The sequence below is a fragment of the Nicotiana attenuata genome, unplaced genomic scaffold (assembly GCF_001879085.1).
Source record: "Nicotiana attenuata strain UT unplaced genomic scaffold, NIATTr2, whole genome shotgun sequence".
NCBI lineage: Eukaryota > Viridiplantae > Streptophyta > Magnoliopsida > Solanales > Solanaceae > Nicotiana > Nicotiana attenuata.
The window spans coordinates 53,032-77,558 of record NW_017672513.1 but is presented as its reverse complement, the minus strand read 5'-3'; the positions used below and the strand labels follow the sequence as shown (position 1 = coordinate 77,558).

General features: G+C 37.8%; 1 protein-coding gene across 1 annotated transcript; it reads left to right on the top strand.

The window, feature by feature from the left end:
• The first annotated feature begins 810 nt into the window (after positions 1 to 810).
• Positions 811 to 6,594, top strand: LOC109213499 (agamous-like MADS-box protein AGL9 homolog). Its single transcript, XM_019377308.1, has 8 exons — positions 811 to 1,135; positions 2,495 to 2,573; positions 4,546 to 4,613; positions 4,703 to 4,802; positions 4,878 to 4,919; positions 5,024 to 5,065; positions 5,494 to 5,627; positions 6,314 to 6,594. The coding sequence occupies exons 1-8, from the start codon at positions 951 to 953 to the stop codon at positions 6,387 to 6,389; spliced, it is 726 nt and encodes a 241-aa protein (XP_019232853.1). The 5' UTR covers positions 811 to 950; the 3' UTR covers positions 6,390 to 6,594.
• Positions 6,595 to 24,527: the final 17,933 nt, after the last annotated feature.

Genomic DNA, 24,527 nt, shown 5'->3' with positions numbered 1-24,527 from the left:
AACATTTTGTCCAGATTGTACATGAAAAATATTTTAAATAAAAATGCTCAAAATATTTACTCCAATTAAAATCTCTAATTAATCAGAAACTTGTTGAACTTGCAGTGTAGGGTCTCAGAGCATATTCCTGGAAGAAAGAAAGGATTCAGAGACACAGAAGAAAAAGGGGATGTTTCTATTTTCTTTTTCGGGTTTTTCTTGCAGTCCCATTGGATGGCTGGTAGAAGTTTTTAGATCAAAATAACAATGTAAAAAGCAAATCTTGACTGACTATAAATGACAAAAAAAAAAAAAAAAATACAAAAACACAATAATTTAACTTGATTCGATGAATTAAGTTATATCTATGGGTAGAAATGAACAATCCAAATTCAAAAGAGAGTACAAAAACATCCGAACAATAATCTCATAAAATTAGATTCACGGGAGTAGCTATCTCATAAATGTTCTCCCTAAACAAAAAGTTGTCCAATGCACAAAGCATCCCACAATTATACAGGGTCCGAAAAAGGATTGCACCTCAAGGACATGTGACGTAGGCAGCCAACTTTAATGCAAGCAACAGTGACTGATTTCGTGACTAGAACCCGTAACCTATAGATCATAACTTTACCGTTGCAGCAAAGCTCCCCTTCAAATTTTCTCCCTACACAAAACTCGGTAATCCCCTAATCTTATATTTTGACACAATTTTTTTTAGCACGTTCCAATGTCGAACTTTGTTCACACGTATAATAACAAAGTACAGGGACATTTTGTGTATTAACTCTTATGTAAGAAAAATGTACGAGTAGTGTTGTGCTTAGTATAGTTATGTCTATATATACATAATAGATATGTATCTATTATTGCATGTATGTATAAAAAGATAGATACAAAGAAAGGTCTGAGAACAAAAAGGGGTTTTGTGCTTTTGTGAGTTAGAGTTGTTGGGAAGAGAAGAAAAAAAAATGGGAAGGGGTAGGGTTGAGCTTAAGAGAATAGAGAACAAGATCAACAGGCAAGTGACCTTCGCTAAGAGAAGAAATGGACTCTTGAAAAAAGCTTATGAGCTTTCTGTTCTTTGTGATGCTGAGGTTGCTCTCATCATCTTCTCCAATAGGGGGAAACTGTACGAGTTCTGCAGTAGCTCTAGGTATATATTTTTACAAGACAAGAAACAAAATATAAATATAATACGTATAGATATCTATATCTATGTTAGTCCTTTTTTCTCTGTGTTGTTGTTTTTAGATCTAAATAAGTATAGGAGATTTTATGATAAAAGTATTTCTCTTTTTTTCTTTGTGTAGAGTGTATTTACCATTTTTGTGAATGTTTTGGAGTGTATAGGACTTTGTGCTTGTGGGTGTTGTTAGATCTGCAAGAGGAAACCATGAAAAGAAGATAAAATTTCTATATCTATGTTGATTTTCTGTGTTGAGGGGTTGTGGTTTCTTGCTAGCTAGTCTCCTCCATTTTATGTTCTTTCTACTCATTTTGATTGGCTTTCTTATTTCCCCTTTGACCTCGTAAACCAAATTAAATAGTGCTCTTTGTAGCGAAAATGGTCTGATCTATTGCCTGTTAATAATAATATCTATAAAGCTCTTGAGCTATTTACAGTTTCTTCTGATAGATCTTTTACCATTTTCTTTACCTTCAAATTAAAGAAGCATTTCTTGAAACTTATTCTGCTAAAATTTTAATCGTTGAGGCTGTTGTTGGTAAAAGCTATTTCTTTGAAAATATTCCACTAATAAATTTAGGGTTCACTGTTAAATGCATCAATATAGCTTTTGGATCGTGTTGGTCACAAAGTTCATACCTTTAGGGTTTTTTTCAACCCTAATTTTTTCTTTTATCTGAACTTGTTTCAAATTTTTGTTCTGATCATTTACTCTTGATGGAAAATCTTCAAGCTTGGATTCTCCTCCTCCTCCTCTTCTTCTTCTTCTTCTTTATGCTTTTTAGTTTTTTTTTTTTAAAAGCCATTTGGTTCGCTGGTTACTCCGGAGCTCTTTGATGGACAGCCCTTCAAAAATCAAGATATTGGAATCTCTCTCTCTCTCTCTGATCTCTCGTCTTAATTAAGAGAATTTGACTTGATATTAATTATCAACTTAATTATTTATCTAGATTGTCGATCTCTAAGTCTTCATTTTTTTTTTTTTTTTGCTAGGATGAAACAATCTACTATCCAGTCACACTGAAAGTCTTTTGGTTTATTTCCTAATCTTTCAGAAAATCTTTCAAACTTGATTTTACATAATTACTATAGGATAGAGAGAGGGAAAGGAAAAGTGACGGCTACGCCTATAACAAGTCTGAGATTTGGACATTTGGTTGTGTTTAAATCTGTGTAAGAATGCAAAAAAAAAACTTTTCAGATTTTTAAAAAGACGAAAAAATATAGATCTATTATTAACTTGATAATGAAATCATATATATTTGCTTTGGGATTATCTAATTATGTTGTAAACTGAAGCATCATAAGCTTGTGACAATGAAACAGCATGCTCAAGACATTAGAGAGGTACCAGAAGTGCAACTACGGAGCACCAGAGACCAATATATCCACACGAGAAGCACTGGTAAATGTTTATCTTCCAACTATTTCTTCTCTAATTAGTGAGTATACTTGCTATTAGGACATAATTACGGTTGTTCATTTCAAGAAAGTTTCCATCTCTATATGCTAGAATGGTTAAAAAAAACACTATAGGTTGAGTAGCAATTATTATCGAGGAAAATAACAATCCAACTTCCTTCCCCTTGATTGCTATACACTATAGTTTATAGTTTTGCAAAGGTTAGTGAATAGTTCAAGAACAGAAAGACATTGTAATGTGAAGGGAATGAAAACTGGGTATATCCTTCAAAGTTTTCATTATTTTGAAACCAAACATAGGGTTTAAAATAACGAAGCGATAAAGAAAAGATTTGTTCCATCCAAGTCAACAAAAAAGTGCTAGCTGTTTAAGGATATATCCCTATCCATTGTGTGTTTTGTTGAGTCCCACATCGACAATGAAGGGGATGGATGGTCTCCTTATATGGACTTAGTCAATCCTCACCTCTTGAGCTAGCTTTTGGGGTTGAGTTAGATCCAATGTCAATTTAACATGGTATCAGAGCAAGACCCATCCCGATTTTCCGATGTTGGACCCCCATAATTGTCCTCGCTCCAGATGTCCAATCCACTCAGCCCAAAATCATATTCCTTCCATCCCAATTTATGTGATACCAATTGACAGACACTAAGTTTAAAAAAAAAAAAAAAAGTTTTGAGACTTGTAATCTAAAAATTAAGCCTTAAATATTTGTGTGATTATACATTATTTATTAAGGATAAAATGAAAAGTTTTTGAAGTTAAATTGCTTCTAAACATAAAAAGGTGATATTCGTCGTAATATACTAAAAGAAAAGTCTGTTACTTAAATTGAGACAAAGGGAGTAACAAAAATAAGGCAACACATTGGAGCACTTAGACTCAAGGGAATAAATGAAGAAGTTTTTAATTTGTGAAGTCATTTGGATGGACAAAAATCAACCTTTTTATAGTGAAAAACTGCTACCTGAGCATTTGAGATTTTGATTTACATAAAAGTTTTTAAAGAGGAAGATAAGGATAGATGATAAATTTAACACAATATTTTTTAACTACATTATATCCTATCTTCCTATATAAATTGTTGTAATCCTAGCGCCGCTCACTTGTACATGTATATTAAGAGATATATAACCTAAGTTAGCAGTATATTTTCTCATGTTCTTATGAGTTCTGTTATAGTATCAGAGCCATTGTTTTGCTCTTCCCCTTCACCAAGCATGCATGTCAAAGCACACAAAGAAATCCCCCATATACTCCTTCCTCGTTACCCTTATTCCATTTATCATTCGGACATATGTTAATTATGCTCACCACTTTATTTTTATAAAATTGAACTAACATCTACCAATTTAGTTGCCCTCCCTCGCTCGTCGAAATTGATGGAGGTGATGAATTTCAACCTAACCCTGAGTATGATCATCACTCGATCCAACAAGACCAACTAATCATGAGTCTTCTTATCTCTTCATTATCTGAACAAGTCCTACCTTTTTAATGGGAATAATTAGAAGAAATATCGTATCATAACATGAATAATCTAGTGACTTGAATTTTGTAGGTGCTAGCTAGTCGCTAGAGAGTGTGTTCTAGAGACATTGTTGGAATTCTTCAACAATTTTTAAAAATTGGGAATTACAAAACACAAAGAAATTGACAAAAACAAGGTATAGAAAACCTCACAGATGATAAATATTTGATAGAACTATTAGCACTTCAAAAACTTGACTTGCAGTTTATATATAAGCCAATAAAAAAAATAATAAAGCATTTTGTTTTCTGGATTGCGCGATGTGAAATTAGTCTCTTTATACAGTATTTGGCAACCTTACCTAATGGCTAATAAGCTAACTTTCGAGGTGAAGTTAGAGCCAAGGTCCATTTTATCCGTTGAATTCTTATAGTGATAATATTTTAATCTGGTAGACCAATTTATTATTGCGAATGGTTACAGGAAATAAGTAGCCAACAAGAGTACTTGAAGCTTAAAGCACGTTACGAAGCATTACAGCGATCACAGAGGTATATATATAACAATAGTATTGAGAAGAAAGCTTCATTTATGAAATGTGTTTTAGCTAAAAGAACACTTTCTGATGTTGTGTCAATAGGAATCTTCTTGGTGAAGATCTTGGCCCTTTGAATAGCAAGGAACTTGAATCACTTGAGAGGCAGCTTGATATGTCACTGAAACAGATTCGATCAACTCGGGTAAATTTGACATATAGCTAATCAATAATTTTAGTACTAAACACTTGCACTGACCACTAGTCTCAAATTTTCCAGACTCAATTAATGTTGGATCAACTTACAGATCTTCAGAGAAAGGTACATAAGTTTATTTTGATAATTCCTGACTAGTAATAAGAATCATTGTGTTTTCCTAGCTACTTAAAATCATCATTATATGGCGACGATCTTCCATGTGGCAGGAACATGCATTAAACGAAGCAAACAGAACCTTGAAACAAAGGGTAAGTGCAATTTCCCTTCTTTAATTTCCCCCTTCCTTTTGGTAGCGCAATTACTACTGAATTGTTGCTACAGCTTCAAACAAATGTGAGTGCATGTCGTCTGTGTTGGAGGCAAACGACGAGAAAGGAATAGTTTAATTTCTAATCTTATAACTAACGTAGGTTACTTGTTGCATGTTAAATACATTAGTAGTTTAAAAGCATTGTACAATCAATGTATGTAAATTAAATTCAAGAATTGATTGCGATGTCTTACTTATTGATCCCATCACTCAAACTCTCACTGGAAGTGACGAGATCACCAACAGTACCAATAATTAACATCTCTTTCTGTTAGTCATAGTTGTTTCATGAGAATATTATATGCAGTTGTGTATATATATATATATATATATATTCACTAGGGTTTGGAATGGTTTAATTTGCAGTTGATGGAAGGAAGCCAACTAAATCTGCAGTGGCAGCAAAATGCACAAGATGTGGGCTACGGCCGGCAGACAACTCAAACTCAGGGCGATGGCTTTTTTCATCCTTTGGAATGTGAACCCACTTTGCAAATTGGGTACGTTCTGATCAATATTTTGGATGATATCCTTCTTTTTTCTTGCTTTTTAAAAGCATTCATGGGGCAGTTTGACTGCCATAAAGATTAAGAGGTAAATATTCAATATTTTGCTGATTAGTGAGATTAAAAGTACTTCCTCCGTTCCAATTTATGTGAATCTGTTTGACTGGGTACGGAATTAAAATAAATAAGACTTTTGAAATTTGTGGTTCTAAATAAATTAAAAAGGGGTCCAGAATATTTGTGTGATTATAAAAGCTTCTCATTAAGGGTAGAATTGGAAGTTTAAGTTAAATTGTTTTCAGATTTAAAAAGGGGTCATTATTTTTGGAACGGACCAAAAAGTAAATAGGTTCACATAAAGTGGAACGGAAGGAGTACCTAGTAAAATTGTGATATATTTAGTTGAAAAGTTGACCTCGCAGAGCGTAATTATGTTCGCTATGTATGCTATACAATCTATCATATGTGTGAATATTTCATCCGAATCCTTCAAATTATACCAAAAAATTATTACTATTGTACAAAATATTCCACTCATATTTGAGGACATGTAACATATATAGAGTAATTGTTACGTCTATTTGGCTGCATTTACAACTGATTTAAAGTAAATGAAAATTCGTTACTTGACCTAAATTATCTATTGCGATACTTACATTTATTTTTTCAAATATTGGCAGGTATCAGAATGATCCAATAACAGTAGGAGGAGCAGGGCCTAGTGTGAATAACTACATGGCTGGCTGGTTGCCTTGAAATTAAGCTCATTTCTGATAAGATTGATTATATAAACATATGCTCAATGTTTTTCCTGTCATAAACACTCTCCTAATTTGTGTTATATGTTGTTTGCCGAATTCTGGACTAATTTGGGATCCATAAGACAGACCCGTTATTGTTACTTAATCATAAACTAGATTTCCCTTAGTGCTTAATCACTAAAGGTTATTACTTTCCTCCATTTTCTTTTGGTCAGTGTCAAACTCAGTCTGTATAGTTTCACTTTAATACTACATCTTAAGGTCTTGGCTCCCATGCCCCTTTTTCTGAGTGTCTCCAAAACTGGATATGAGTGCTTTCTGTAGGGAAATTTCCACTCATTAATTCCTCTAATATCCTTAACGCATTATAGAGGTTTAAAAGAGGGCTTAGAAACTCTTAGCTTTATCACTAATCTCTATTTTTGAGACTTATATTATGTCAACTTTTATTGAGTCTTTAAATTGTTTGATACCCGTTATGCCTGATAAAATATGGAGCTCTGCATACCTAGAAGCTTATGAAGATGATCATTATTGATTATATTTATTATTATCAGTATTACCAGCTTCCTTCAAATCGTAAGTTCTAAAGTCCCAAAACTATATTGGGAAACAAGCTTACATGCAGTGCACGGGCCCTTTTTTAATTTCATTTCACGCTTTGGGCCTAATAGTAAATGGGAGTTAGCTGTGATGAAGTACATTATTGTTGTGAAAGAAGTCAGCTAGTGAAAATTGTCGTAGCTCTGTGACACCAGATAAAGCAATTTTTCGTTTTAATACTGAAATACAATTGTTTCTTCAATTGTGCATGATGAATTTTTGGACCTAGTTCAGAATAAAGTTGGTCTTCTTTGGCATTTAACCGATGTTATTATTTTAACGTTTCCACCATGAGGGCTATATTTATTGGAGAGAGATCGATGTAGAACATTTTATGTTTGATTCAAAGTCCATGGTGGAAAGTTTAGGCTTTTTAAAAATCTTAACAAATTTTTATTGGGAAAAAAACAGCACACTACTCTTTACAACTTTTCCTAGCCCTAAAAGTTAGTTTATAAAAAAATAACCATAAAATATTATATCAATACCAATTAGGATCAAATAAAAATCCATGTATAATAGACAATAGGGCAAAATATTCGCTCCCTACAGTTACTACATGGATACTTGTAACTACCCAGCTGGTCGATTTGGGTATTTGAGGTTGGCTGGTTTGTCTTTGAGAAGGTTCGGGAGTGAATTGGAACACTTAGGCCTCATTTGTTTGCACTTAATGGAGGCCTGAATCTTAATCATTCAAATCTCATACATTAAGTGCGTATGTTTTTAAAGTCTGAATCTTAATTATACTGATCTTAATCATTAAGTGTGTTTAGTTTTAATTTTTACTTCAAAACCACTTAATGGGTCTGAATAAGTCTGTATGATTAAGATCTATAACAGAGACTTAATTTCATTAAGAGGCTATCACATGTTCATTATTAACTGCCGTCACCGCCTACCATTATCAACTACCACCATGCCACCACAATCACCATACTTAACCACCACCACCACCACGCCACCATCATTCTCAATCATAGCCGCCACCATTATCGACTATCATCACCCACTATTCCCACCATTCCGACCACCATCATTCTCACCCACAATCAACACTCATCCACCTCAACTACCACAACTAACCATCCCATCACCATCAACAACCACAGCCGGCATTTCCCATTATTATAACCTACCACCACCCGGCATTATTAAATATCACTACCCACCACTACTATCCTCAATCATAATCGCCACCACTACTAATCACTACTAACTACTACCATGAACCACCTTCACCAACCAAAACTACCACTAACCAGCGCCTCTAGTCGGCATTCACCCGTTAGCCATCACCACCAACAACTATCATATTTTTAAAAACTATATATTTTATTGGTAGAATATTGGATTAGTTAGTATTTCATTTGAACTTTATGTTTATTAATTTTCAAATAAAGATAAATTATATACATTCAGATGTTAAAAATCAAACAGTCTTAATTATTTAGTATTCAGATCTTAATATATTTAGATGTGTATTCAGATTCAGATGTCTTAATCTTAATACACATCTTGATATTCAGATTCGGACGTCTTAATCTTAAAAAATACACATGAGGCCTTAGTATCATTTTGGAAGCTTAAGTTGTAAGAGTTGACCAAGGTTTGACTTTTGTATAAGCGACATCAGAATGGTGTCTTGATGGTTCCAATAGGTTCGTATGGTGATTTTGGACTTAGGCGTAAGTCCGAATTTGGATTTGAAGGTTCATAGATTAATATCGCTCTATTTGGTGAAAGTTGGAAATTTGAAGGTTTGGAAGGTTAATTAGTTCGACTGGGAGTTGACTTTGATATTATCGGGTTTGATTTGTTACTCCGGGAGTTAGAATAAGTTCGTTATGTTATTTGAAACTTGTGTGAAAAGTTTGGGCTTAATCCGGATTGGTTAGGCTTGAATCAGACGTTTGGTTTGAAGTTTGGAATATGATGAACTTAAGAGAAGCTTAACATGTGTTTTGGCTGTTGATTCTTGGTTTTGATGTTAGTCATGGTGTTTGGAGCATTTAGACAAGTTTGGATAAGGTATTGAAACTTGTTAGTATAATTGGATGGGGTCTCCTGGGGGACTTGCGTGTATTTCCGAATAGTTTCAGACCATTTCCATGTGTTTTGGACATCAAATCTTTGCTGGTGTCTGATGTCCTTTGTGTTTGTGTCGGAGTATCGTGGTCACAATGAAGGTTTTGGGCACTGGGGGATTCTTATTCTTCGCATTCGTGGAGGGGCAGCCGCGTTCACAGAGGGGCAGCCGCTTTCGTGAAGAAGGAGGTTGAGCTGGGCAATAGCCTTTGCATTCGCGAGGCTGCAGGACGCGTTTGTGAGGCTGCAGGGCGCGTTCGCGAATAAGAGGAGGCCTTTGGCCTTGGCATTCGCATGACCTCTTTGGCGTTCGCGAACGTGGTTTTCCTGGGCTATGATTTTGTACTTTGCGAAAGCGAGGCACGTGCTCCTTCAGCCCAGGGTTCTTCCAGTGGGTACTCAGGTTATTAGAGGCAGCCTCATATTCAGCATCAATTCTTAGCTCGAGGTTGTTTTGAGTGTGGAGAGTTAGGGCTTATCAAGAGAGATTTCCTCAGACATGGTAGAGGCGCATCACAATAGGATTCTCAGGCAGTAACTCCAGTTCAGTTTCTACACCACCAGCCCCACCAACTAGAAGGGGAGCTCAGGCATTCAGGGGATGCCCGAAAGGTAGAGGTCAGTCGCGGGAGGTTAGGCCCACTGTTACTCATTTCAAGGTAGTCCCGAGGCGGAGGCCTCTGATGTGGTTATCATAGGTATTATTTCGATCTGTCTGAGATGCATCTGTTCTATTTGATCTTGGTTCTACATATTCCTATGTTTAATCGTACTTTGCGTCATATTTGGATTTGCCCCATAGTTCTCATGATATTCCCGTTCATGTATCTACACCTGCGAATGACTCTATTTTGGTGGATCATGTGCATCGATATTGTTTGGTTACTATTGGGGGATATAAGACTAGTGTTGACCTCTTATTGCTTAGTATGGTGGATTTTAATGTGATCTTGGGTATGGATTGGTTATCATGTATCATGCTATTCTTGATTGTTGCACTAAGACCGTGACGTTGGCTATGCCGGGGTTGCAAAGGTTGGAATGGAAAGATTCTCTTGGGTATACTTCTAGTAGGATGGTTTCATTTATGAAGGCTCAATGGATGGTTGAGAATGGGTGTTTGGCGTACTTAGCCTTTGTGAGAGATGTTAGTGTTGATAGCCCTACTGTTGAGTCAGCCCCAGTAGTGAGGGAGTTTCTAGATGTATTTCTAGCAGACGTACCAGGCATGTCACCCGATAGGGATATTGACTATGGTATTGACTTGGTGTCGGGCACTCAGACCATATCTATTCCACTATGACTATGGCTCTAGTAGAGTTGAAGGAATTGAAAGAACAATTGTAAGAGTTGTTGGATAAGGGGTTCATCAGGCCTAGCGTTTCACCTTGGGGTGCGCCAGTGTTATTTTTTAAAAAGTCTATGAGAATGTGTATTGACTATCGACAGTTCAACAAGGTGACCGTCAAGAACAAGTATCCATTTCCTCACATTGATGACTTATTTTACCAACTTCAAGGTGCTAGGGTGTTCTCGAACATTTATTTGAGATCAGGGTATCAACAGTCGAAGATCAGGACTTCGGACGTTTCCCAATACGGCTTTCAGAACTCGTTGTGGGCATTGTGAGTTTTTGATGTCTTTTGGTCCGACTAATGCCCTAGCATCCTTCATGCATTTGATGAATAATATATTCCAGCCTTATTTGGATTCTTTTGTCATTGTGTTCATTGATGATATCTTGGTCTATTCTCATAGTGTTGTGGAGCACGAGCATCATTTGAGGACTGTGCTTCAGATTTTGAGGGAGAAGAAGTTGTATGCTAAGTTCTAAAAGTGTGAGTTTTCACTAGAATCAGTGGCATACTTAGGCAACATGGTATTTAGTAATGCAATATTGAAGCAGTTCAAAGTTGGCCCAAGCCTTCCACTGTAACTAAGATCCAAAGTTTCTTAGGCCTAGCTTGGTATTATTGCCGTTTTGTGGAGGGTTTTTCATCTATTGCAGCCCCATTGACTTAATTGACTCAGAAGGGAGCTCCATTTAGGTGGTGAGACGAGTCTGGGGAGAGCATTCAGAAGCTCAAGACGGCATTGACTACATCTCCCATGTTGGTTTTGCCTTCAGGATTAGGTTCATATATGATCCATTTTGATGCTTTGTAGGTTGGTATTGAGTGTGTGTTGAGGCAGGACGGTAGGGTAATTGCCTACACGTTGCGCTATTTGATGCCCCATGAGAAGAACTATCCGGTGCATGATTTGGAGTTAACTGTTATTGCATACGTGCTTCAAATTTGGAGCCATTACTTATATAGAGTGTCTTGTTAGGTATATACGGATCACCGGAGTCTCCAGAATCTATTTAAACAGAAAGATTTGAATTCGAGGCAACGAAGATGGTTGGAGCTGTTAAAGGACTATGATATCATCATTATTTATCATTCGGGGAAGGCCAGTGTAGTGGTTGACGCCTTGAGCAGAAAGGCGGAGAGCATGGGGAGTTTGTTATTCATTCCAGGTGTGGAGAGACCCCTAGCTAGGGATGTTCATGCTTTGGCTAATGAGTTTGTGAGGTTTGATATTCAGAGCCTACCAGGGTTTTTACTTGTGTCGTGTCACAGTCATCTTTGTTCGAGTGCATTAAGGCTCGCCAGTATGATGATCCCCACTTGCTTGTTCTTATGTACGCGGTGCAGCGAGATGGTGCCAAGGAGGTGACTATTGGTGATGATGGGGTATTGAGGCTTTAGGGTCAGATCTGTATTCATAAGGTAGATGGTTCGAAGGAGTTGATTCTTGAGGAGGCTCACAATTCACAATATTCTATTCACCCAAGTCGAGTTGAGTACTATTTTTCACCCTTAGACTGATGGGTAGTCCAAGTAAACCATTCAGATCTTAGATGATATGTTGAGAGCTTACGTCATTTATTTCGAAGGACAGTGGGATCAATTTCTACCGTTAGTAGAGTACGCCTACAAAAAAAGCTACCATTCGAGTATCCAATTGGCGCCATATGAGGCCTTTTATAGGAGGCGATGTCGTTCTTCGATTGGTTAGTTTGATCCCCAGGACGCTAGGTTGTTGGGCACCAATCTGGTTCGCTATGCTTTGGAGAAGGTGAAGTTGATTCAGGAGCAGCTTCGTACAGTGCTGTCTTGACAGAAGAGTTATGCTAATAGGAAGGTTCGAGATGTAGCTTTCATGGAGTTTGAGAGGTTTTTTCTCAGAGTTTCACCTATAAAGGTGGTGATGAGATTCGACAAGAAAGGCAAGATGAGCCCTCATTACATTCGTCCATTTGAGGTTTTGGAGAGAGCGAGTTTGGTGGCTTACATGTTTGCTTTGCCACCCAGCTTGTCGGGTGTTCATTCGGTGTTTTATGTTTTCATGCTTCGGAAATATCATGAGGATTAGTCACATGTGCTAGATTTCAGTTTGGTGCAGTTGGATGTGAACTTGGCTTATGAGGAGGATCCAATGGCCAGTTTGGACATGCAGGTCCGAAAGCAGAGGTCGAAGGATATTGCATCGGTTTAGGTTTAGTGAAGAGGTCAGTTGGTTGAGGAGGCGACTTAGGAGACTGAGCATGATTTGCGGAGCACATATACACATCTTTTTGGCATTTCCAGGTATGTGTCTAAACTCGTTCGATGAAGAATGTTTGTTTAAGAGGGGAGAATATCTCTTTGGATATTTGAGCCCCATTCTCCTATTTCATGTTTTCTTTATGTGTGTTCGTTGTTTTGTGACTTTCAGGATTGGTTGGTTTGGCTGCAGGAAAGTTCGGGAGTGAATTGGAACACTTAGTGTTATTTTAGAATCTTAAGTTGTAAGAGTTTACCAAGGTTTGAATTTTGTATAAATGACCTCATAACGGTGTCTTGATGGTTCAATTAGGTTTTTATGGTAATTTTAGATTTAGGCATATGTCCGGATTTGGTTTTGGAGGTTCCTAGATTGATTTGGCTCTATCAGGTGAAAGTTGGATATTTGTAGATTTGGAAGGTTCATAAGTTTGACCAGGAATTGACTTTGTTGTTATCGGGTTCGGTTTGTTTCTCCAGGAGTTAAAATAGGTCCATTATGTCATTTGAACCTTGTGTGAAAAGTTTGGGCTTAATTAGGATTGGTTAGGCTTGAATTGGACGTTTGGTTTGAAGTTTGGAATATGATGAATTTAAGAGAAGCTTAACATGTGTTTTGGCCGTCGATTCTTGGTTTTGATATTAGTCGTGGTGTTTGGAGCATCCGAACAAGTTTGGATAAGATATTCGAACTTGTTGGTGTGATTGGATGGATCTCGGGGGTCTCGTGTGTGTGTTCGGGTAGTGTCGGACCATTTCCATGAGTTTTGAACATGAGATCTGTAAAGCCCCAGAAAATTTTGCTAAGTAATTTAAGATTTCGTGGTGCCAAGGTAGGCTAATTATTTTATTTTGTGTGTAAACGACGTTTAATGATATAGTGGATGTCAATTGGATATGCTAATAAGTGTATAACTCATATTATAAGTAATTTGGGGTCTAAGGAGAGGCCTAAGTCTAAGCTAAGTTGGAAAATTACATGATCGACAAACAAATTTCAAATGAGTACGCACAAGACCAAACTTTGGACGAGCATATCTACATATATATAAAGAGTTATGTGTGAAAAACCTATCAAATTAAAGCCCACTGAGTCTAGTTTCCAACGCATCAAACCGTTCCACATTTGGATATGTATACAGAAAGTTATGGCCATTTTACTGGACCTTCGTCATATGCGCGGCCATATGCGCGGCCGGTGCACGACCGCGCATATTTGAAAGTTTCTGTCTCCCGAGCGCGGACCGAGCGCGGCCGCGCACGTAGCAGCCCTATAAATACCCCTAAGATCGGGTATGGAGAGTCTCTAAGTCATTCTTTGATCTAGGGCTTGCTCTATAAAGGGGAATCCGTTCCATACTTCCCTCCTATGATCCAAGGTAATATTTTTTGAGTATTTTGAGTTGATTACTACTCCTAAACACCTATATTAACAAGGATTAATCTTGAAAATCCATAGATTTCCATTCAAATCCCTAAATTGGTCAAGAACACTACAAGTGGGGATTCATAAGCTTCATACTACAAGAGGTATGTCTATCCTCTCTAACCACTCTATGGTGATTATTTATGTATGAAATATATGATAGGACTTATGGGATGGTAATTGGAATCCATAAGTGCCTAACCCAGGTTATGTTGGTGTTGTAGAGATTGTGAAATGGGTTAATTAAGGAAATTGATGGTTTGGGTGTGAATTGTTGGGCATGCATGTACTAATGGAAGTTGTGGATGGCCTAGAGACAATGGTAAGGTGAATCATTGGTATGGAAGGTGGTTGTTAGGTGAAGAAATTCCATTGAAAGAGGTTGTGGAAAGATATGCACATTAGATGTTTGATAAAAAGTCTAAATGACTTAAAGTATAGAAATCTTACTAATATGGTTACAAATGTGTTGCATCATTGTAGATTGAAGTTGTTTAGTTTGGTGGACGCCGTAGTATTATTAAGGGGCGCATTTCAGGTATGTATGGCTAAAACCCCCTCTTCTTAGAAATTGAGCTCCCTTGGTGTCCATGCAAATATTGTAAGTTTTGAAATTTGATTGGTGTAGTGCTTGCTATTTCAAATGAATTGGTGTTGCAAGAATATATGTGAAAAGTGTGTCTCAATGTCTTTTGATAAGAACTCAATTTTTAGGAGGTCATATGTAAGAGAAATGTGATATAGATGGTCCACTATTGATGTAACATGGCCAGGTGATCACTATGCCTCTAGGTAACCAAAGTATCATGAAAAGAACTATCCGACACATGACTTAGAACTTGCGGCGGTGATTTTTGCATTGAGTATTTGGTGTCATTAATTGTATGGGGGCACTGTGGATATATTCACGGATCATAAGAGCCTTAAATATATTTTCAAACGGAAGGAGTTGAATCTGAGGCAAAGAAGATGGCTTGAGTTACTCAAAGACTACGACCTTGATATTCTATATCACCCGGGAAAAGCCCAACGTCATGGCATATGCTCTTAGCCGAAAATCTATGGGTAGTTTAGCTCACTTGGAGGTATGTCGAAGGCCGTTGGCCAGGGAGGTTCACCAGTTGGCTAGTTTGGGAGTTCGTCTTGCGAACTCTAGTGAAGGTGGGGAAATATTGCAAAATAGGGCTGAATCGTCGCTTGTGGTGGAGGTCAATGAGAAGCAATACAACGATCTATTTTTGGTACAGTTGAAGGAGGGAGTTCATAAACATAAGACCACAATTTTTTTTCTCTTGGCATGGATGATGGTACCCTACGGTACCAAGGGCGGCTATGTGTTCCAGATGTAGATGATCTTCGGGAAAGAATCATGGTTGAGGCTTATAGTTCTAAGTATTCCATTCACCCAGGTTCTACAAAAATGTATCATGATCTCAAGGAAGTTTATTGGAGGAATAACATGAAAAGGGATGTGGTAGACTACGTGGCAAAATGTTCGAACTGTGAACAAGTGAAGGCCGAACATCAAAGTCCTGGTAGATTGGCACAAAGCATAGATATTCCAATGTGGAAATGGGAAATGATCAATATGGATTTTGTAGTAGGGTTACCGTGCACTGGCGCAAGTTTGACTCACTTTGGGTAATCGTGGATCGACTAACAAAGTCACCACATTTCTTGCCGGTCAAATCTACCAACACAGTGGAAGAGTATGCTCAGTTGTATATTAAAGAAGTAGTCAGGTTGATTGGACTCCAGTCTCAATCATTTCAGATCGAGGGGCTCAGTTCACGGCAAATTTTTGGATGAAATTTCAGCAAGGTTTGGGTACGCAGGTGAATCTTAGTACAACTTTTCATCCACAAACTGATGGGCAGGCAGAGCGGACTATTCATATGCTTGAGGGCATGTTGCGTGCTTGTGTTCTTGATTTCAAAGGTAGCTGGGATGATCATTTCCCACTCATAGAGTTTGCTTATAACAAAAGCTACGATACTAGTATTCAAATGGCACCATTTGAGGCATTATATGATAGGAGATGTGGATCTCCTATTGGATGGTTCGAAGTTGGGAAGCTAAATTGGTAGGACCTGACCTCGTGCATCAAGCTATGGACAAGGTTATGATTGTTAAGGAGCAATTGAAACTGCGCAGAACCGTCAAAAGTCCTATTTGGATGTTCGTCGAAGAGATTTGGAGTTCAAGGAAGATGATTGGGTATTCTTGAAAGTCTCCCCCATGAAGGGTATTATGCATTTTGGAAAGAAAGGGAAGTTAAGTCCGAGATATGTCGGGCTGTACATAATCATTCAAAGGATTGGTAAGGTGGTGTACAAGCTTGAGCGACCCCCTGAGATGTCATTAGTACACCTAGTATTTCATGTATCCATGTTGGAGAAAGTAGTTTGAGATCCTTGCGCCATTGTGCCGGTTGAGACTATTGAGGTTAATGAAGAATTGTCGTATGAAGATATTCCAGTTGCCATTCTTGATAGGCAAGTCCGAAAGTTAAGAAATAAAGAAATTTCCTCTGTGAAAGTGTTATGGAAAAACCAGCAGGTTGAAGAGGCCACTTGGGAGGCCGAGGAAGAAATAAATAAGAAGTACCCTTAATTGTTTGGATAGCTATGTAATTAAGCATTTGTGTCCTATGAAGATGTTGGAAGCTTACCTTCTATGAATTTTGTATCACCTAGTTAGTTGATGTTAATAGTGTTTCTTTTCTAGTAATGTATTGCTTATGGGGCCACGGTTGGCATCATTTCATATTATTTTGCATCTTTGGATTATGTATATGTTGTTAGGATGTGTTTCTGGGATTCTCTGGCAGGTGGATAGGCCAAGTTACAAAGGAAATTCTGCTGAAATTTCTGAAAGATTTGGGAGTTAGTCAAAATTTGGGAGTTATAGATGTGTGAGAAAAGAGATAAGTTATGCTAAGTGTTTGGGGATTGACTCGACTTAGACGAATGATCCTAAGCGAGGGAGAATGTAAAGCCCCGAAAAATTTTGCTAAGTAATTTAAAATTTCGTGGTGCCAAGGTAGGCAAATTATTTTATTTTGTGTTTATACGAGGATTAATGTATAGTGGATATAAATTAGATGTGGTAATAAGTGTATGAGTCATATTATAAGTGATTTGGGGTCTAAGGAGAGGCGTAAGTCTAAGCCAAGTTGGAAAATTACATGATCGACAAACAAATTCCAAATGAGTACGCACAAGACCAAACTTTGGACGAGCATATCTACATATATATAAAGAGTTATGTGGTGCAAGACCAATCATATTAAAGAACTTTGAGTCTAGTTTCTCACGCATCAAACCGTTCCTCATTTGGATATGCATACAGAAAGTTATGTCCATTTTAATGGACCTGCGTCATATGCGCGGCCAGATGCGCGGCCGGTGCGCGGCCGCGCATATTTGAAAGTTTCTGCCTCCCGAGCGCGGACCGAGCGCGGCCGCGCATGTAGCAGCCCTATAAATACCCCCAAGACCGGGTATGGAGAGTCTCTAAGTCATTTTTTGAGCTAGGGCTTACTCTATCAAGGGGACTCCGTTCCATACTTCCCTCCTATGATCCAAGGTAATGTTTTTGGAGTATTTTGAGTTGATTACTACTCCTAAACACCTATATTAACAAGGAATAATCTTGAAAATCCATAGATTTCCATTCAAATCCCTAAAATGGTCAAAAATACTACAAGTGGGGATTCTTACGATTCATACTACAAGAGGTATGTCTATCATCTCTAACCACTCTATGGTGATTATTTGTGTATGAAATATATGTTAGGACTTATGGGATGGTAATTGGAATCCATAAGTGCCTAACCTAGGTTGTGTTGGTGTTGTAGAGATTGTGAAATGGGTTAATTAAGGAGATTGATGGTTTGGGTGTGAATTGTTGGGCATGTATGTACTAATGGAAGTTGTGGATGGCCTATATACAATGGTAAGGTGAATCATTGGTATGGAAGTTGGTTGTTAGGTGAAGGAATTCCATTGAAAGAGGTTGTGGACAGATATGCACATTAGATGTTTAGAAAAATGTCTAAATGACTTAAAGTATAGAAATCTTACTAATATAGTTACAAATGTGTTGCATTATTGTAGATTGAAGTTGTTTAATGTGGTGACGCCGTAGTATTATTAAGGGGCGCATTTATGGTACGTATGGCTAAAACCCCCTCTTCTTAGAAATTGAGGTCCCTTGGTGTCCATGCAAATCTTGTAAGTTTCGAAATTTGATTGGTGTAGTGGTTGCTATTTCAGATGAATCGGTGTTGCAAGAATATATGTGAAAAGTGTGTCTCAATGTTTTAAACATGCTATTTTTGGTAAATTAAGGATGTGAACCATGTGCTAAAATGCCTAGATTTCAAGTCAAGTTTAAATTGACATTGTTATGCCAAACAATGTGAAATCCTCTCTATACTTACAACTTGAATTGCTCTTGTATGTGCCTATTATCATAAATTGCAAGGTTAATGTTGAAAGTGGAAATGATGTGAAATGTGGGGGAAAAGAGTTTGAGTTTTGAATGTGGCCTAGTGCAAAGTATGATGTGATAATTGTGGCCCCATGTGCCGATAAACTGATATATGTGAAATAAAGATTGAAATAAGATGATTGATGGAAAAGGAAAAACGTCTTGGTAAGACGGCCTAGCCGATTGGGCAGTGATCGGACGCCATGCCGCACACATGGTGGTATTGTGCTGATATTGAAACCGAAAAGTGAGAATGAAATGACGAGGTACATGTCTCGAATGAGGCAACCTAGCCGATCGGGTCGTGATCGAACTCCGCGCAAGAAAGCAGTGGTATTGTGAATGATGATGTAACAATATTAAATGTCCCAACCTAAAGCTATGGAAATTGTGTGAAAGCTATGTGATCCCTAATTTGATGATGTGGTGATTGTTTAAAGCTTTGTTGATCCTTATGATTTCTTTATTCTTGTATGGTTGTTTTTTCTAATGAGATGGTGTTTAGTTATACATACTAGTACAATTCCATGGTACTAACGTCGCTTTGCCGGGGGCGCTACATCTTTGAATGGATGTAGGTGGTTACATAGCAGACAGTGCCAATCGTAGATAGCGGTGCATCCTACTCTCAACAGCCTTGGTGAGCCCCCTTTTCTTCCAGGGGTTATGTAGTGTATCTTTAGTTATAAATTACTACTTTTTGAGGTATAGCCGGGGCCTTGTTGCCGGTATTTTTATTACTCATTAGTTGTACATAGAGGCTCCGTAGATAGATTGTGGGTGGTGTTTTATGTTGGGGATTTAAGCAGAAATGTTGGTATTTGGTAAACATATTTCTAAAGAAAATATAGACTTGTAAAAGTTTTGATATTGTGGTTGAAACTGCTAATGGAACCAAAATGAAAGTTGTTAATGAAATAATTTCAGAGTTTGAATAATGGAGGACATCTCCTCTTTATTTAAGGATGACTTTGGGTAGAATGAAATCTAATAGGCTCTCTTAATCGGGTTTACACGATTGAGCGCTGGTCGCGCTACTCGGTTTTGGGACGTGACAAACTTGGTATCAGAGCCTCAGGTTTTAAAGTGTCCTAGGATGTCTCGGAGCCGTGTCTAGTAGAGTCTTTCTTATCGGTGTGTTGTCGATCACATCTATAAGTTGGAAGCTATATTGACATTTTAGGAATGTTACCCTTCTTCAACACTCCAGATCGTGCAATAGAGCTTGACTATGAGATTGTCTTCTAACTCGTGCTTTAAGGTTCAAGGTAAGGTTAAACGATCTTTCGTCTATTCCAAGTAATGTTGTCATTGACATGACAAAATGGGTAAAGGCCTGAATATTAAGGATATGGCACATGTGTCATGTTGAACGAATGGTATGGATATATAAGATAAGTACATAGTACCAGGAGCATACCTTATATGAGAAAAGTGTTAAAGATTGATTACCCACCTCCAAAGAGACATTGACCTGATAAATGAGACACGAGCTTAAATGGCACATGTGGATAGTGTGGGAAGCATGTATATGATCACAAGGTGTAAAAGAAAATTTCTTATATAAGCATGTGATATATGCAAGACATGACCATGAGAGTAATGACAAACATGTAGGTCTATCACGGGAGACGAGAAGTCATGAAAAGAGAGTCAATTGAACCCACAATGAGAAGACCTTTGTACTATGTAATAAGAATCCCATAAATGTATGAAGTTGTGTTACACTCCTAAAGGATACTGACAAGAGGAATTTGAATCCCAAGCTCGTGAGGCTTAATAAGAGCAAAGAACTTATGAGGTTAATACCATGGCGACTTAAATCTCCCAAATAGTTAAACATATACACAAGGGCTAGAGACATGAGACATATGTTCCTCAAGTTGCTAAACTCAAGACCTGTGTCGAAATCCGGGACATTCGCCGGAAGTGGGGGAGGAAGGGCCATGGTGAGGCTAATTAAATGTAATGAAACAAGAGTAGGACCATGTAGCTATGATGTTTGAGTATTTTTTTGAAGACATGTGTAGTCTAGAAAAGTGGTAAGGGATAACGTGATTCTCTAAAAGGATATGCTAATGATAGACCACTAGTACACCAAGAATCCCAGTTACAAGGGAAACTCTGCCGAAATTTCTGAAAGATTTGGGAGTTAGTCAAAATTTGGGAGTTATCAATGTGTGAGAAAAGAGATAAGTTATGCTAAGTGTTTGGGGATTGACTCCACTTATCATTCGAGGACAAATGATCCTAAGCGGGGGAGAATGTAAAGCCCCGGAAAATTTTGCTAAGTAATTTAAGATTTTGCGGTGCCAAGGTAGGCTAATTATTTTATTTTGTGTGTAAACGAGGATTAATGATATAGTGGATAGAAATTGGATATGGTAATATGTATATTAGTCATATTATATGTGACTCGGGGTCTTAGGAGAGGCCTAAGTCTAAGCCAATTTGGAAAATTACACGATCGACAAACAAATTCCAAACGAGTACGCACAAGACCAACATTTGGACGACCATATCAACATATAGATAAAGAGTTATCTGGTGCAAAACCTATCATATTAAAGCCTTTTGAGTCTAGTTTCCAATGCATCAAACCGTTCCTCATTTGGATATGTATACAGAAAGTTATGGCCATTTTAGTGGACCTGCATCATATGCGCGGCAAGATGCACGGCCGCGCATATTTGAACGTTTCTGCCTCCCGAGTGCGGCCAAAGCGCAGCCCGAGCACGGCCGTGCACGTAGTAGCCCTATAAATACCCCCAAGACCGGGTATGGAGAGTCTCTATGTCATTTTTTGAGCTAGGGCTTGCTCTATCAAGGGGAATCCGTTCCATACTTCCCTCCGTTATCCAAGGTAAGGTTTTTGGAGTATTTTTAGTTGATTACTACTCCTAAACACCTATTAACAAGGATTAATCTTGAAAATCCATAGATTTCCGTTCAAATCCGTAAATTGGTCAAAAACACTACAAGTGGGGATTCTCAAGATTCATACTACAAGAGGTATGTCTATCATCTCTAACCACTCTATGGTGATTATTTATGTATAAAATATATGTTAGGACTTATGGGATGGTAATTGGAATCCATAAGTGCCTAACCTAGGTTGTATTGGTGTTTTAGAATTGTGAAATGGCTTAATTAAGGAGATTGATGGTTTGGGTGTGAATTTTTGGGCATGCACGTACTAATGGAAGTTGTGGATGGCCTAGAGACAATGGTGAGGTGAATCATTTGTATGGAAGGTGGTTGTTAGGTGAAGAAATTCCATTGAAGGAGGTTGTGGAAGATATGCACATTAGATGTTTGATAAAATGTCTAAATGACTTAAAGTATAGAAATCTTACTAATATAGTTACAAATGTGTTGCATTATTGTAGATTGAAGTTGTTTAGTGTGGTGGACGCCGTAGTATTATTAAGAGGCGCATTTCAGGTATGTATGGCTAAAAACCCCTCTTCTTAGAAATTGAGCTCCCTTGGTTTCCATGCAAATGTTGTAAGTTCCGAAATTTGATTGGTGTAGTGCTTGCTATTTCAAATGAATTGGTGTTGCAAGAATATATGTGAAAAGTGTGTCTCAATGTTTTCAATATGCTATTTTTGGTAAATTAAGGATGTGTGAAGAATGTGAACCATGTGCTAAAATGCCTTGATTTCAAGTCAAGTTTAAATTGAGATTGTTATGTCAAACTATGTGAAATCCTTTCTATGCTTAAAACTTGAATTGCTCTTGTATGTGCCTATTATCTTAAATTGAAAGGTAAATGTTGAAAAGGGAAATGATGTGAAATGTGGGGGAAAAGAGTTTGAGTTACGAAATGTGGCCTAGTGCCAAGTATAATGTGATAATTGTGGCCCCAAGTGCCGATGAACTGATATATGTGAAATAAAGATTGAAATGAGATGATTGATGGAAAAGGAAAAATGTCTTGGTAAGACGGCCTAGCCGATCGGGCAGTGATTGGACGCCATGCCGCACACATGGTGGTATTGTGCTGATATTGAAACCGGAAAGTGAGAATGAAATTGTGACTGAGGTACATGTCTCAAATGAGGCGACCTAGTCGATCGGGTCCTGATTGAACTCCGTGCAAGAAAGAGGTGGTGTTGTGAATGATGATGTAACACTATTAAATGGCCAAACCTAAAGCTATGGAAATTGTGTGAAAGCTATGTGATCCCTTATTTGATGATGTGGTGATTCTTTTAAAGCTTTGTTGATCCTTATGATTTCTTTATTCTTGTATGGTTGTTCTTTCTAATGAGATAGTGTTTAGTTATGCATACTAGTACTATTCCACGTACTAACGTCCCTTTTGCCGGGGGCGCTACATCTTTAAATGGATGTAGGCGGTTCCATAGCAGATAGTGCCGATCGTAGATAGCGGTGCATCCTCCTCTGAGCAGCCTTAGTGAGTCCCCTTTCTTCCAGGGATTATGCAGTGTATCTTTTGTTATAAATTACCACTTTTTGAGGTATAGCCGGGGCCTTGTTGCCGGCATTTCCATATTACTCTTCAGTTTTATTTAGAGGCTCCGTAGATAGATTGTGGTTGTGTTTGATGTTGGGGATTTAAATAGAAATGTTGGTATTTGGCAAACATGTTTATAAAGAAACCATAGACTTGTAAAATTTTGGATATTGTGGTTGAAACTGCTAATGGAACCAAAATAAAAGTTATTAATTAAATAATTTCAGAGTTTGAATAATGTAGGACATCTCCTCTTTATTTAAGGATGACTTTAGGAAGAATGAAACCTAACTGGCTAGCTTAATCGGGTATGCTCGTTTGAGTGTCGGTCGCGCTCCTCGGTTTTGGGGCTTGACAAACTTGGTATCAGAGCCTCCGGTTTTAAAGTGTCCTAGGATGTCTCGGAGCCGTGTCTAGTAGAGTCTTTCTTATCGGTGTGTTGTCGATCACATCTATAAGTTGGAAGCTATATTGACATTTTAGGAATGTTACCCTTCTTCAACACTCCAGATCGTGCAATAGAGCTTGACTATGAGATTGTCTTCTAACTCGTGCTTTAAGGTTCAAGGTAAGGTTAAACGATCTTTCGTCTATTCCAAGTAATGTTGTCATTGACATGACAAAATGGGTAAAGGCCTGAATATTAAGGATATGGCACATGTGTCATGTTGAAAGAATGGTATGGATATATAAGATAAGTACATAGTACCAGGAGCATACCTTATATGAGAAAAGTGTTAAAGATTGATTACCCACCTCCAAAGAGACATTGACCTGATAAATGAGACACGAGCTTAAATGGCACATGTGGATAGTGTGGGAAGCATGTATATGATCACAAGGTGTAAAAGAAAATTTCTTATATAAGCATGTGATATATGCAAGACATGACCATGAGAGTAATGACAAACATGTAGGTCTATCACGGGAGACGAGAAGTCATGAAAAGAGAGTCAATTGAACCCACAATGAGAAGGCCTTTGTACTATGTATGTTATAAGAATCCCATAAATGTATGAAGTTGTGTTACACTCCTAAAGGATACTGACAAGAGGAATTTGAATCCCAAGCTCGTGAGGCTTAATAAGAGCAAAGAACTTATAAGGTAAATACCATGGCGACTTAAATCTCCCAAATAGTTAAACATATACACAAGGGCTAGAGACATGAGACGTATGTTCCTCAAGTTGCTAAATTCAAGACCTGTGTCGAAATCTGGGACATTCGCCGGAAGTGGGGGAGGAAGGGCCATGGTGAGGCTAATTAAATGTAATGAAACAAGAGTAGGACCATGCAACTATGATGTTTGAGTATTTTTTTGAAGACATGTATAGTCTAGAAAAGTGGTAAGGGATAACGTGATTCTCTAAAAGGATATGCTAATGATAGACCACTAGTACACCAAGAATGTGGAAGGTGAAGGAAGGTAAATTCTTCATACATCACAAT

What these genes read in the sequence shown, in the direction of transcription:
- LOC109213499 (XM_019377308.1), top strand. Translation starts at nt 951, where the DNA reads ATGGGAAGGGGTAGGGTTGAGCTTAAGAGAATAGAGAACAAGATCAAC. An exon ending in GAGTTCTGCAGTAGCTCTAG is followed by an intron (nt 1,136 to 2,494) that starts GTATATATTTTT and finishes ACAATGAAACAG; the next exon opens with CATGCTCAAGACATTAGAGA. An exon ending in AACAGATTCGATCAACTCGG is followed by an intron (nt 4,803 to 4,877) that starts GTAAATTTGACA and finishes CAAATTTTCCAG; the next exon opens with ACTCAATTAATGTTGGATCA.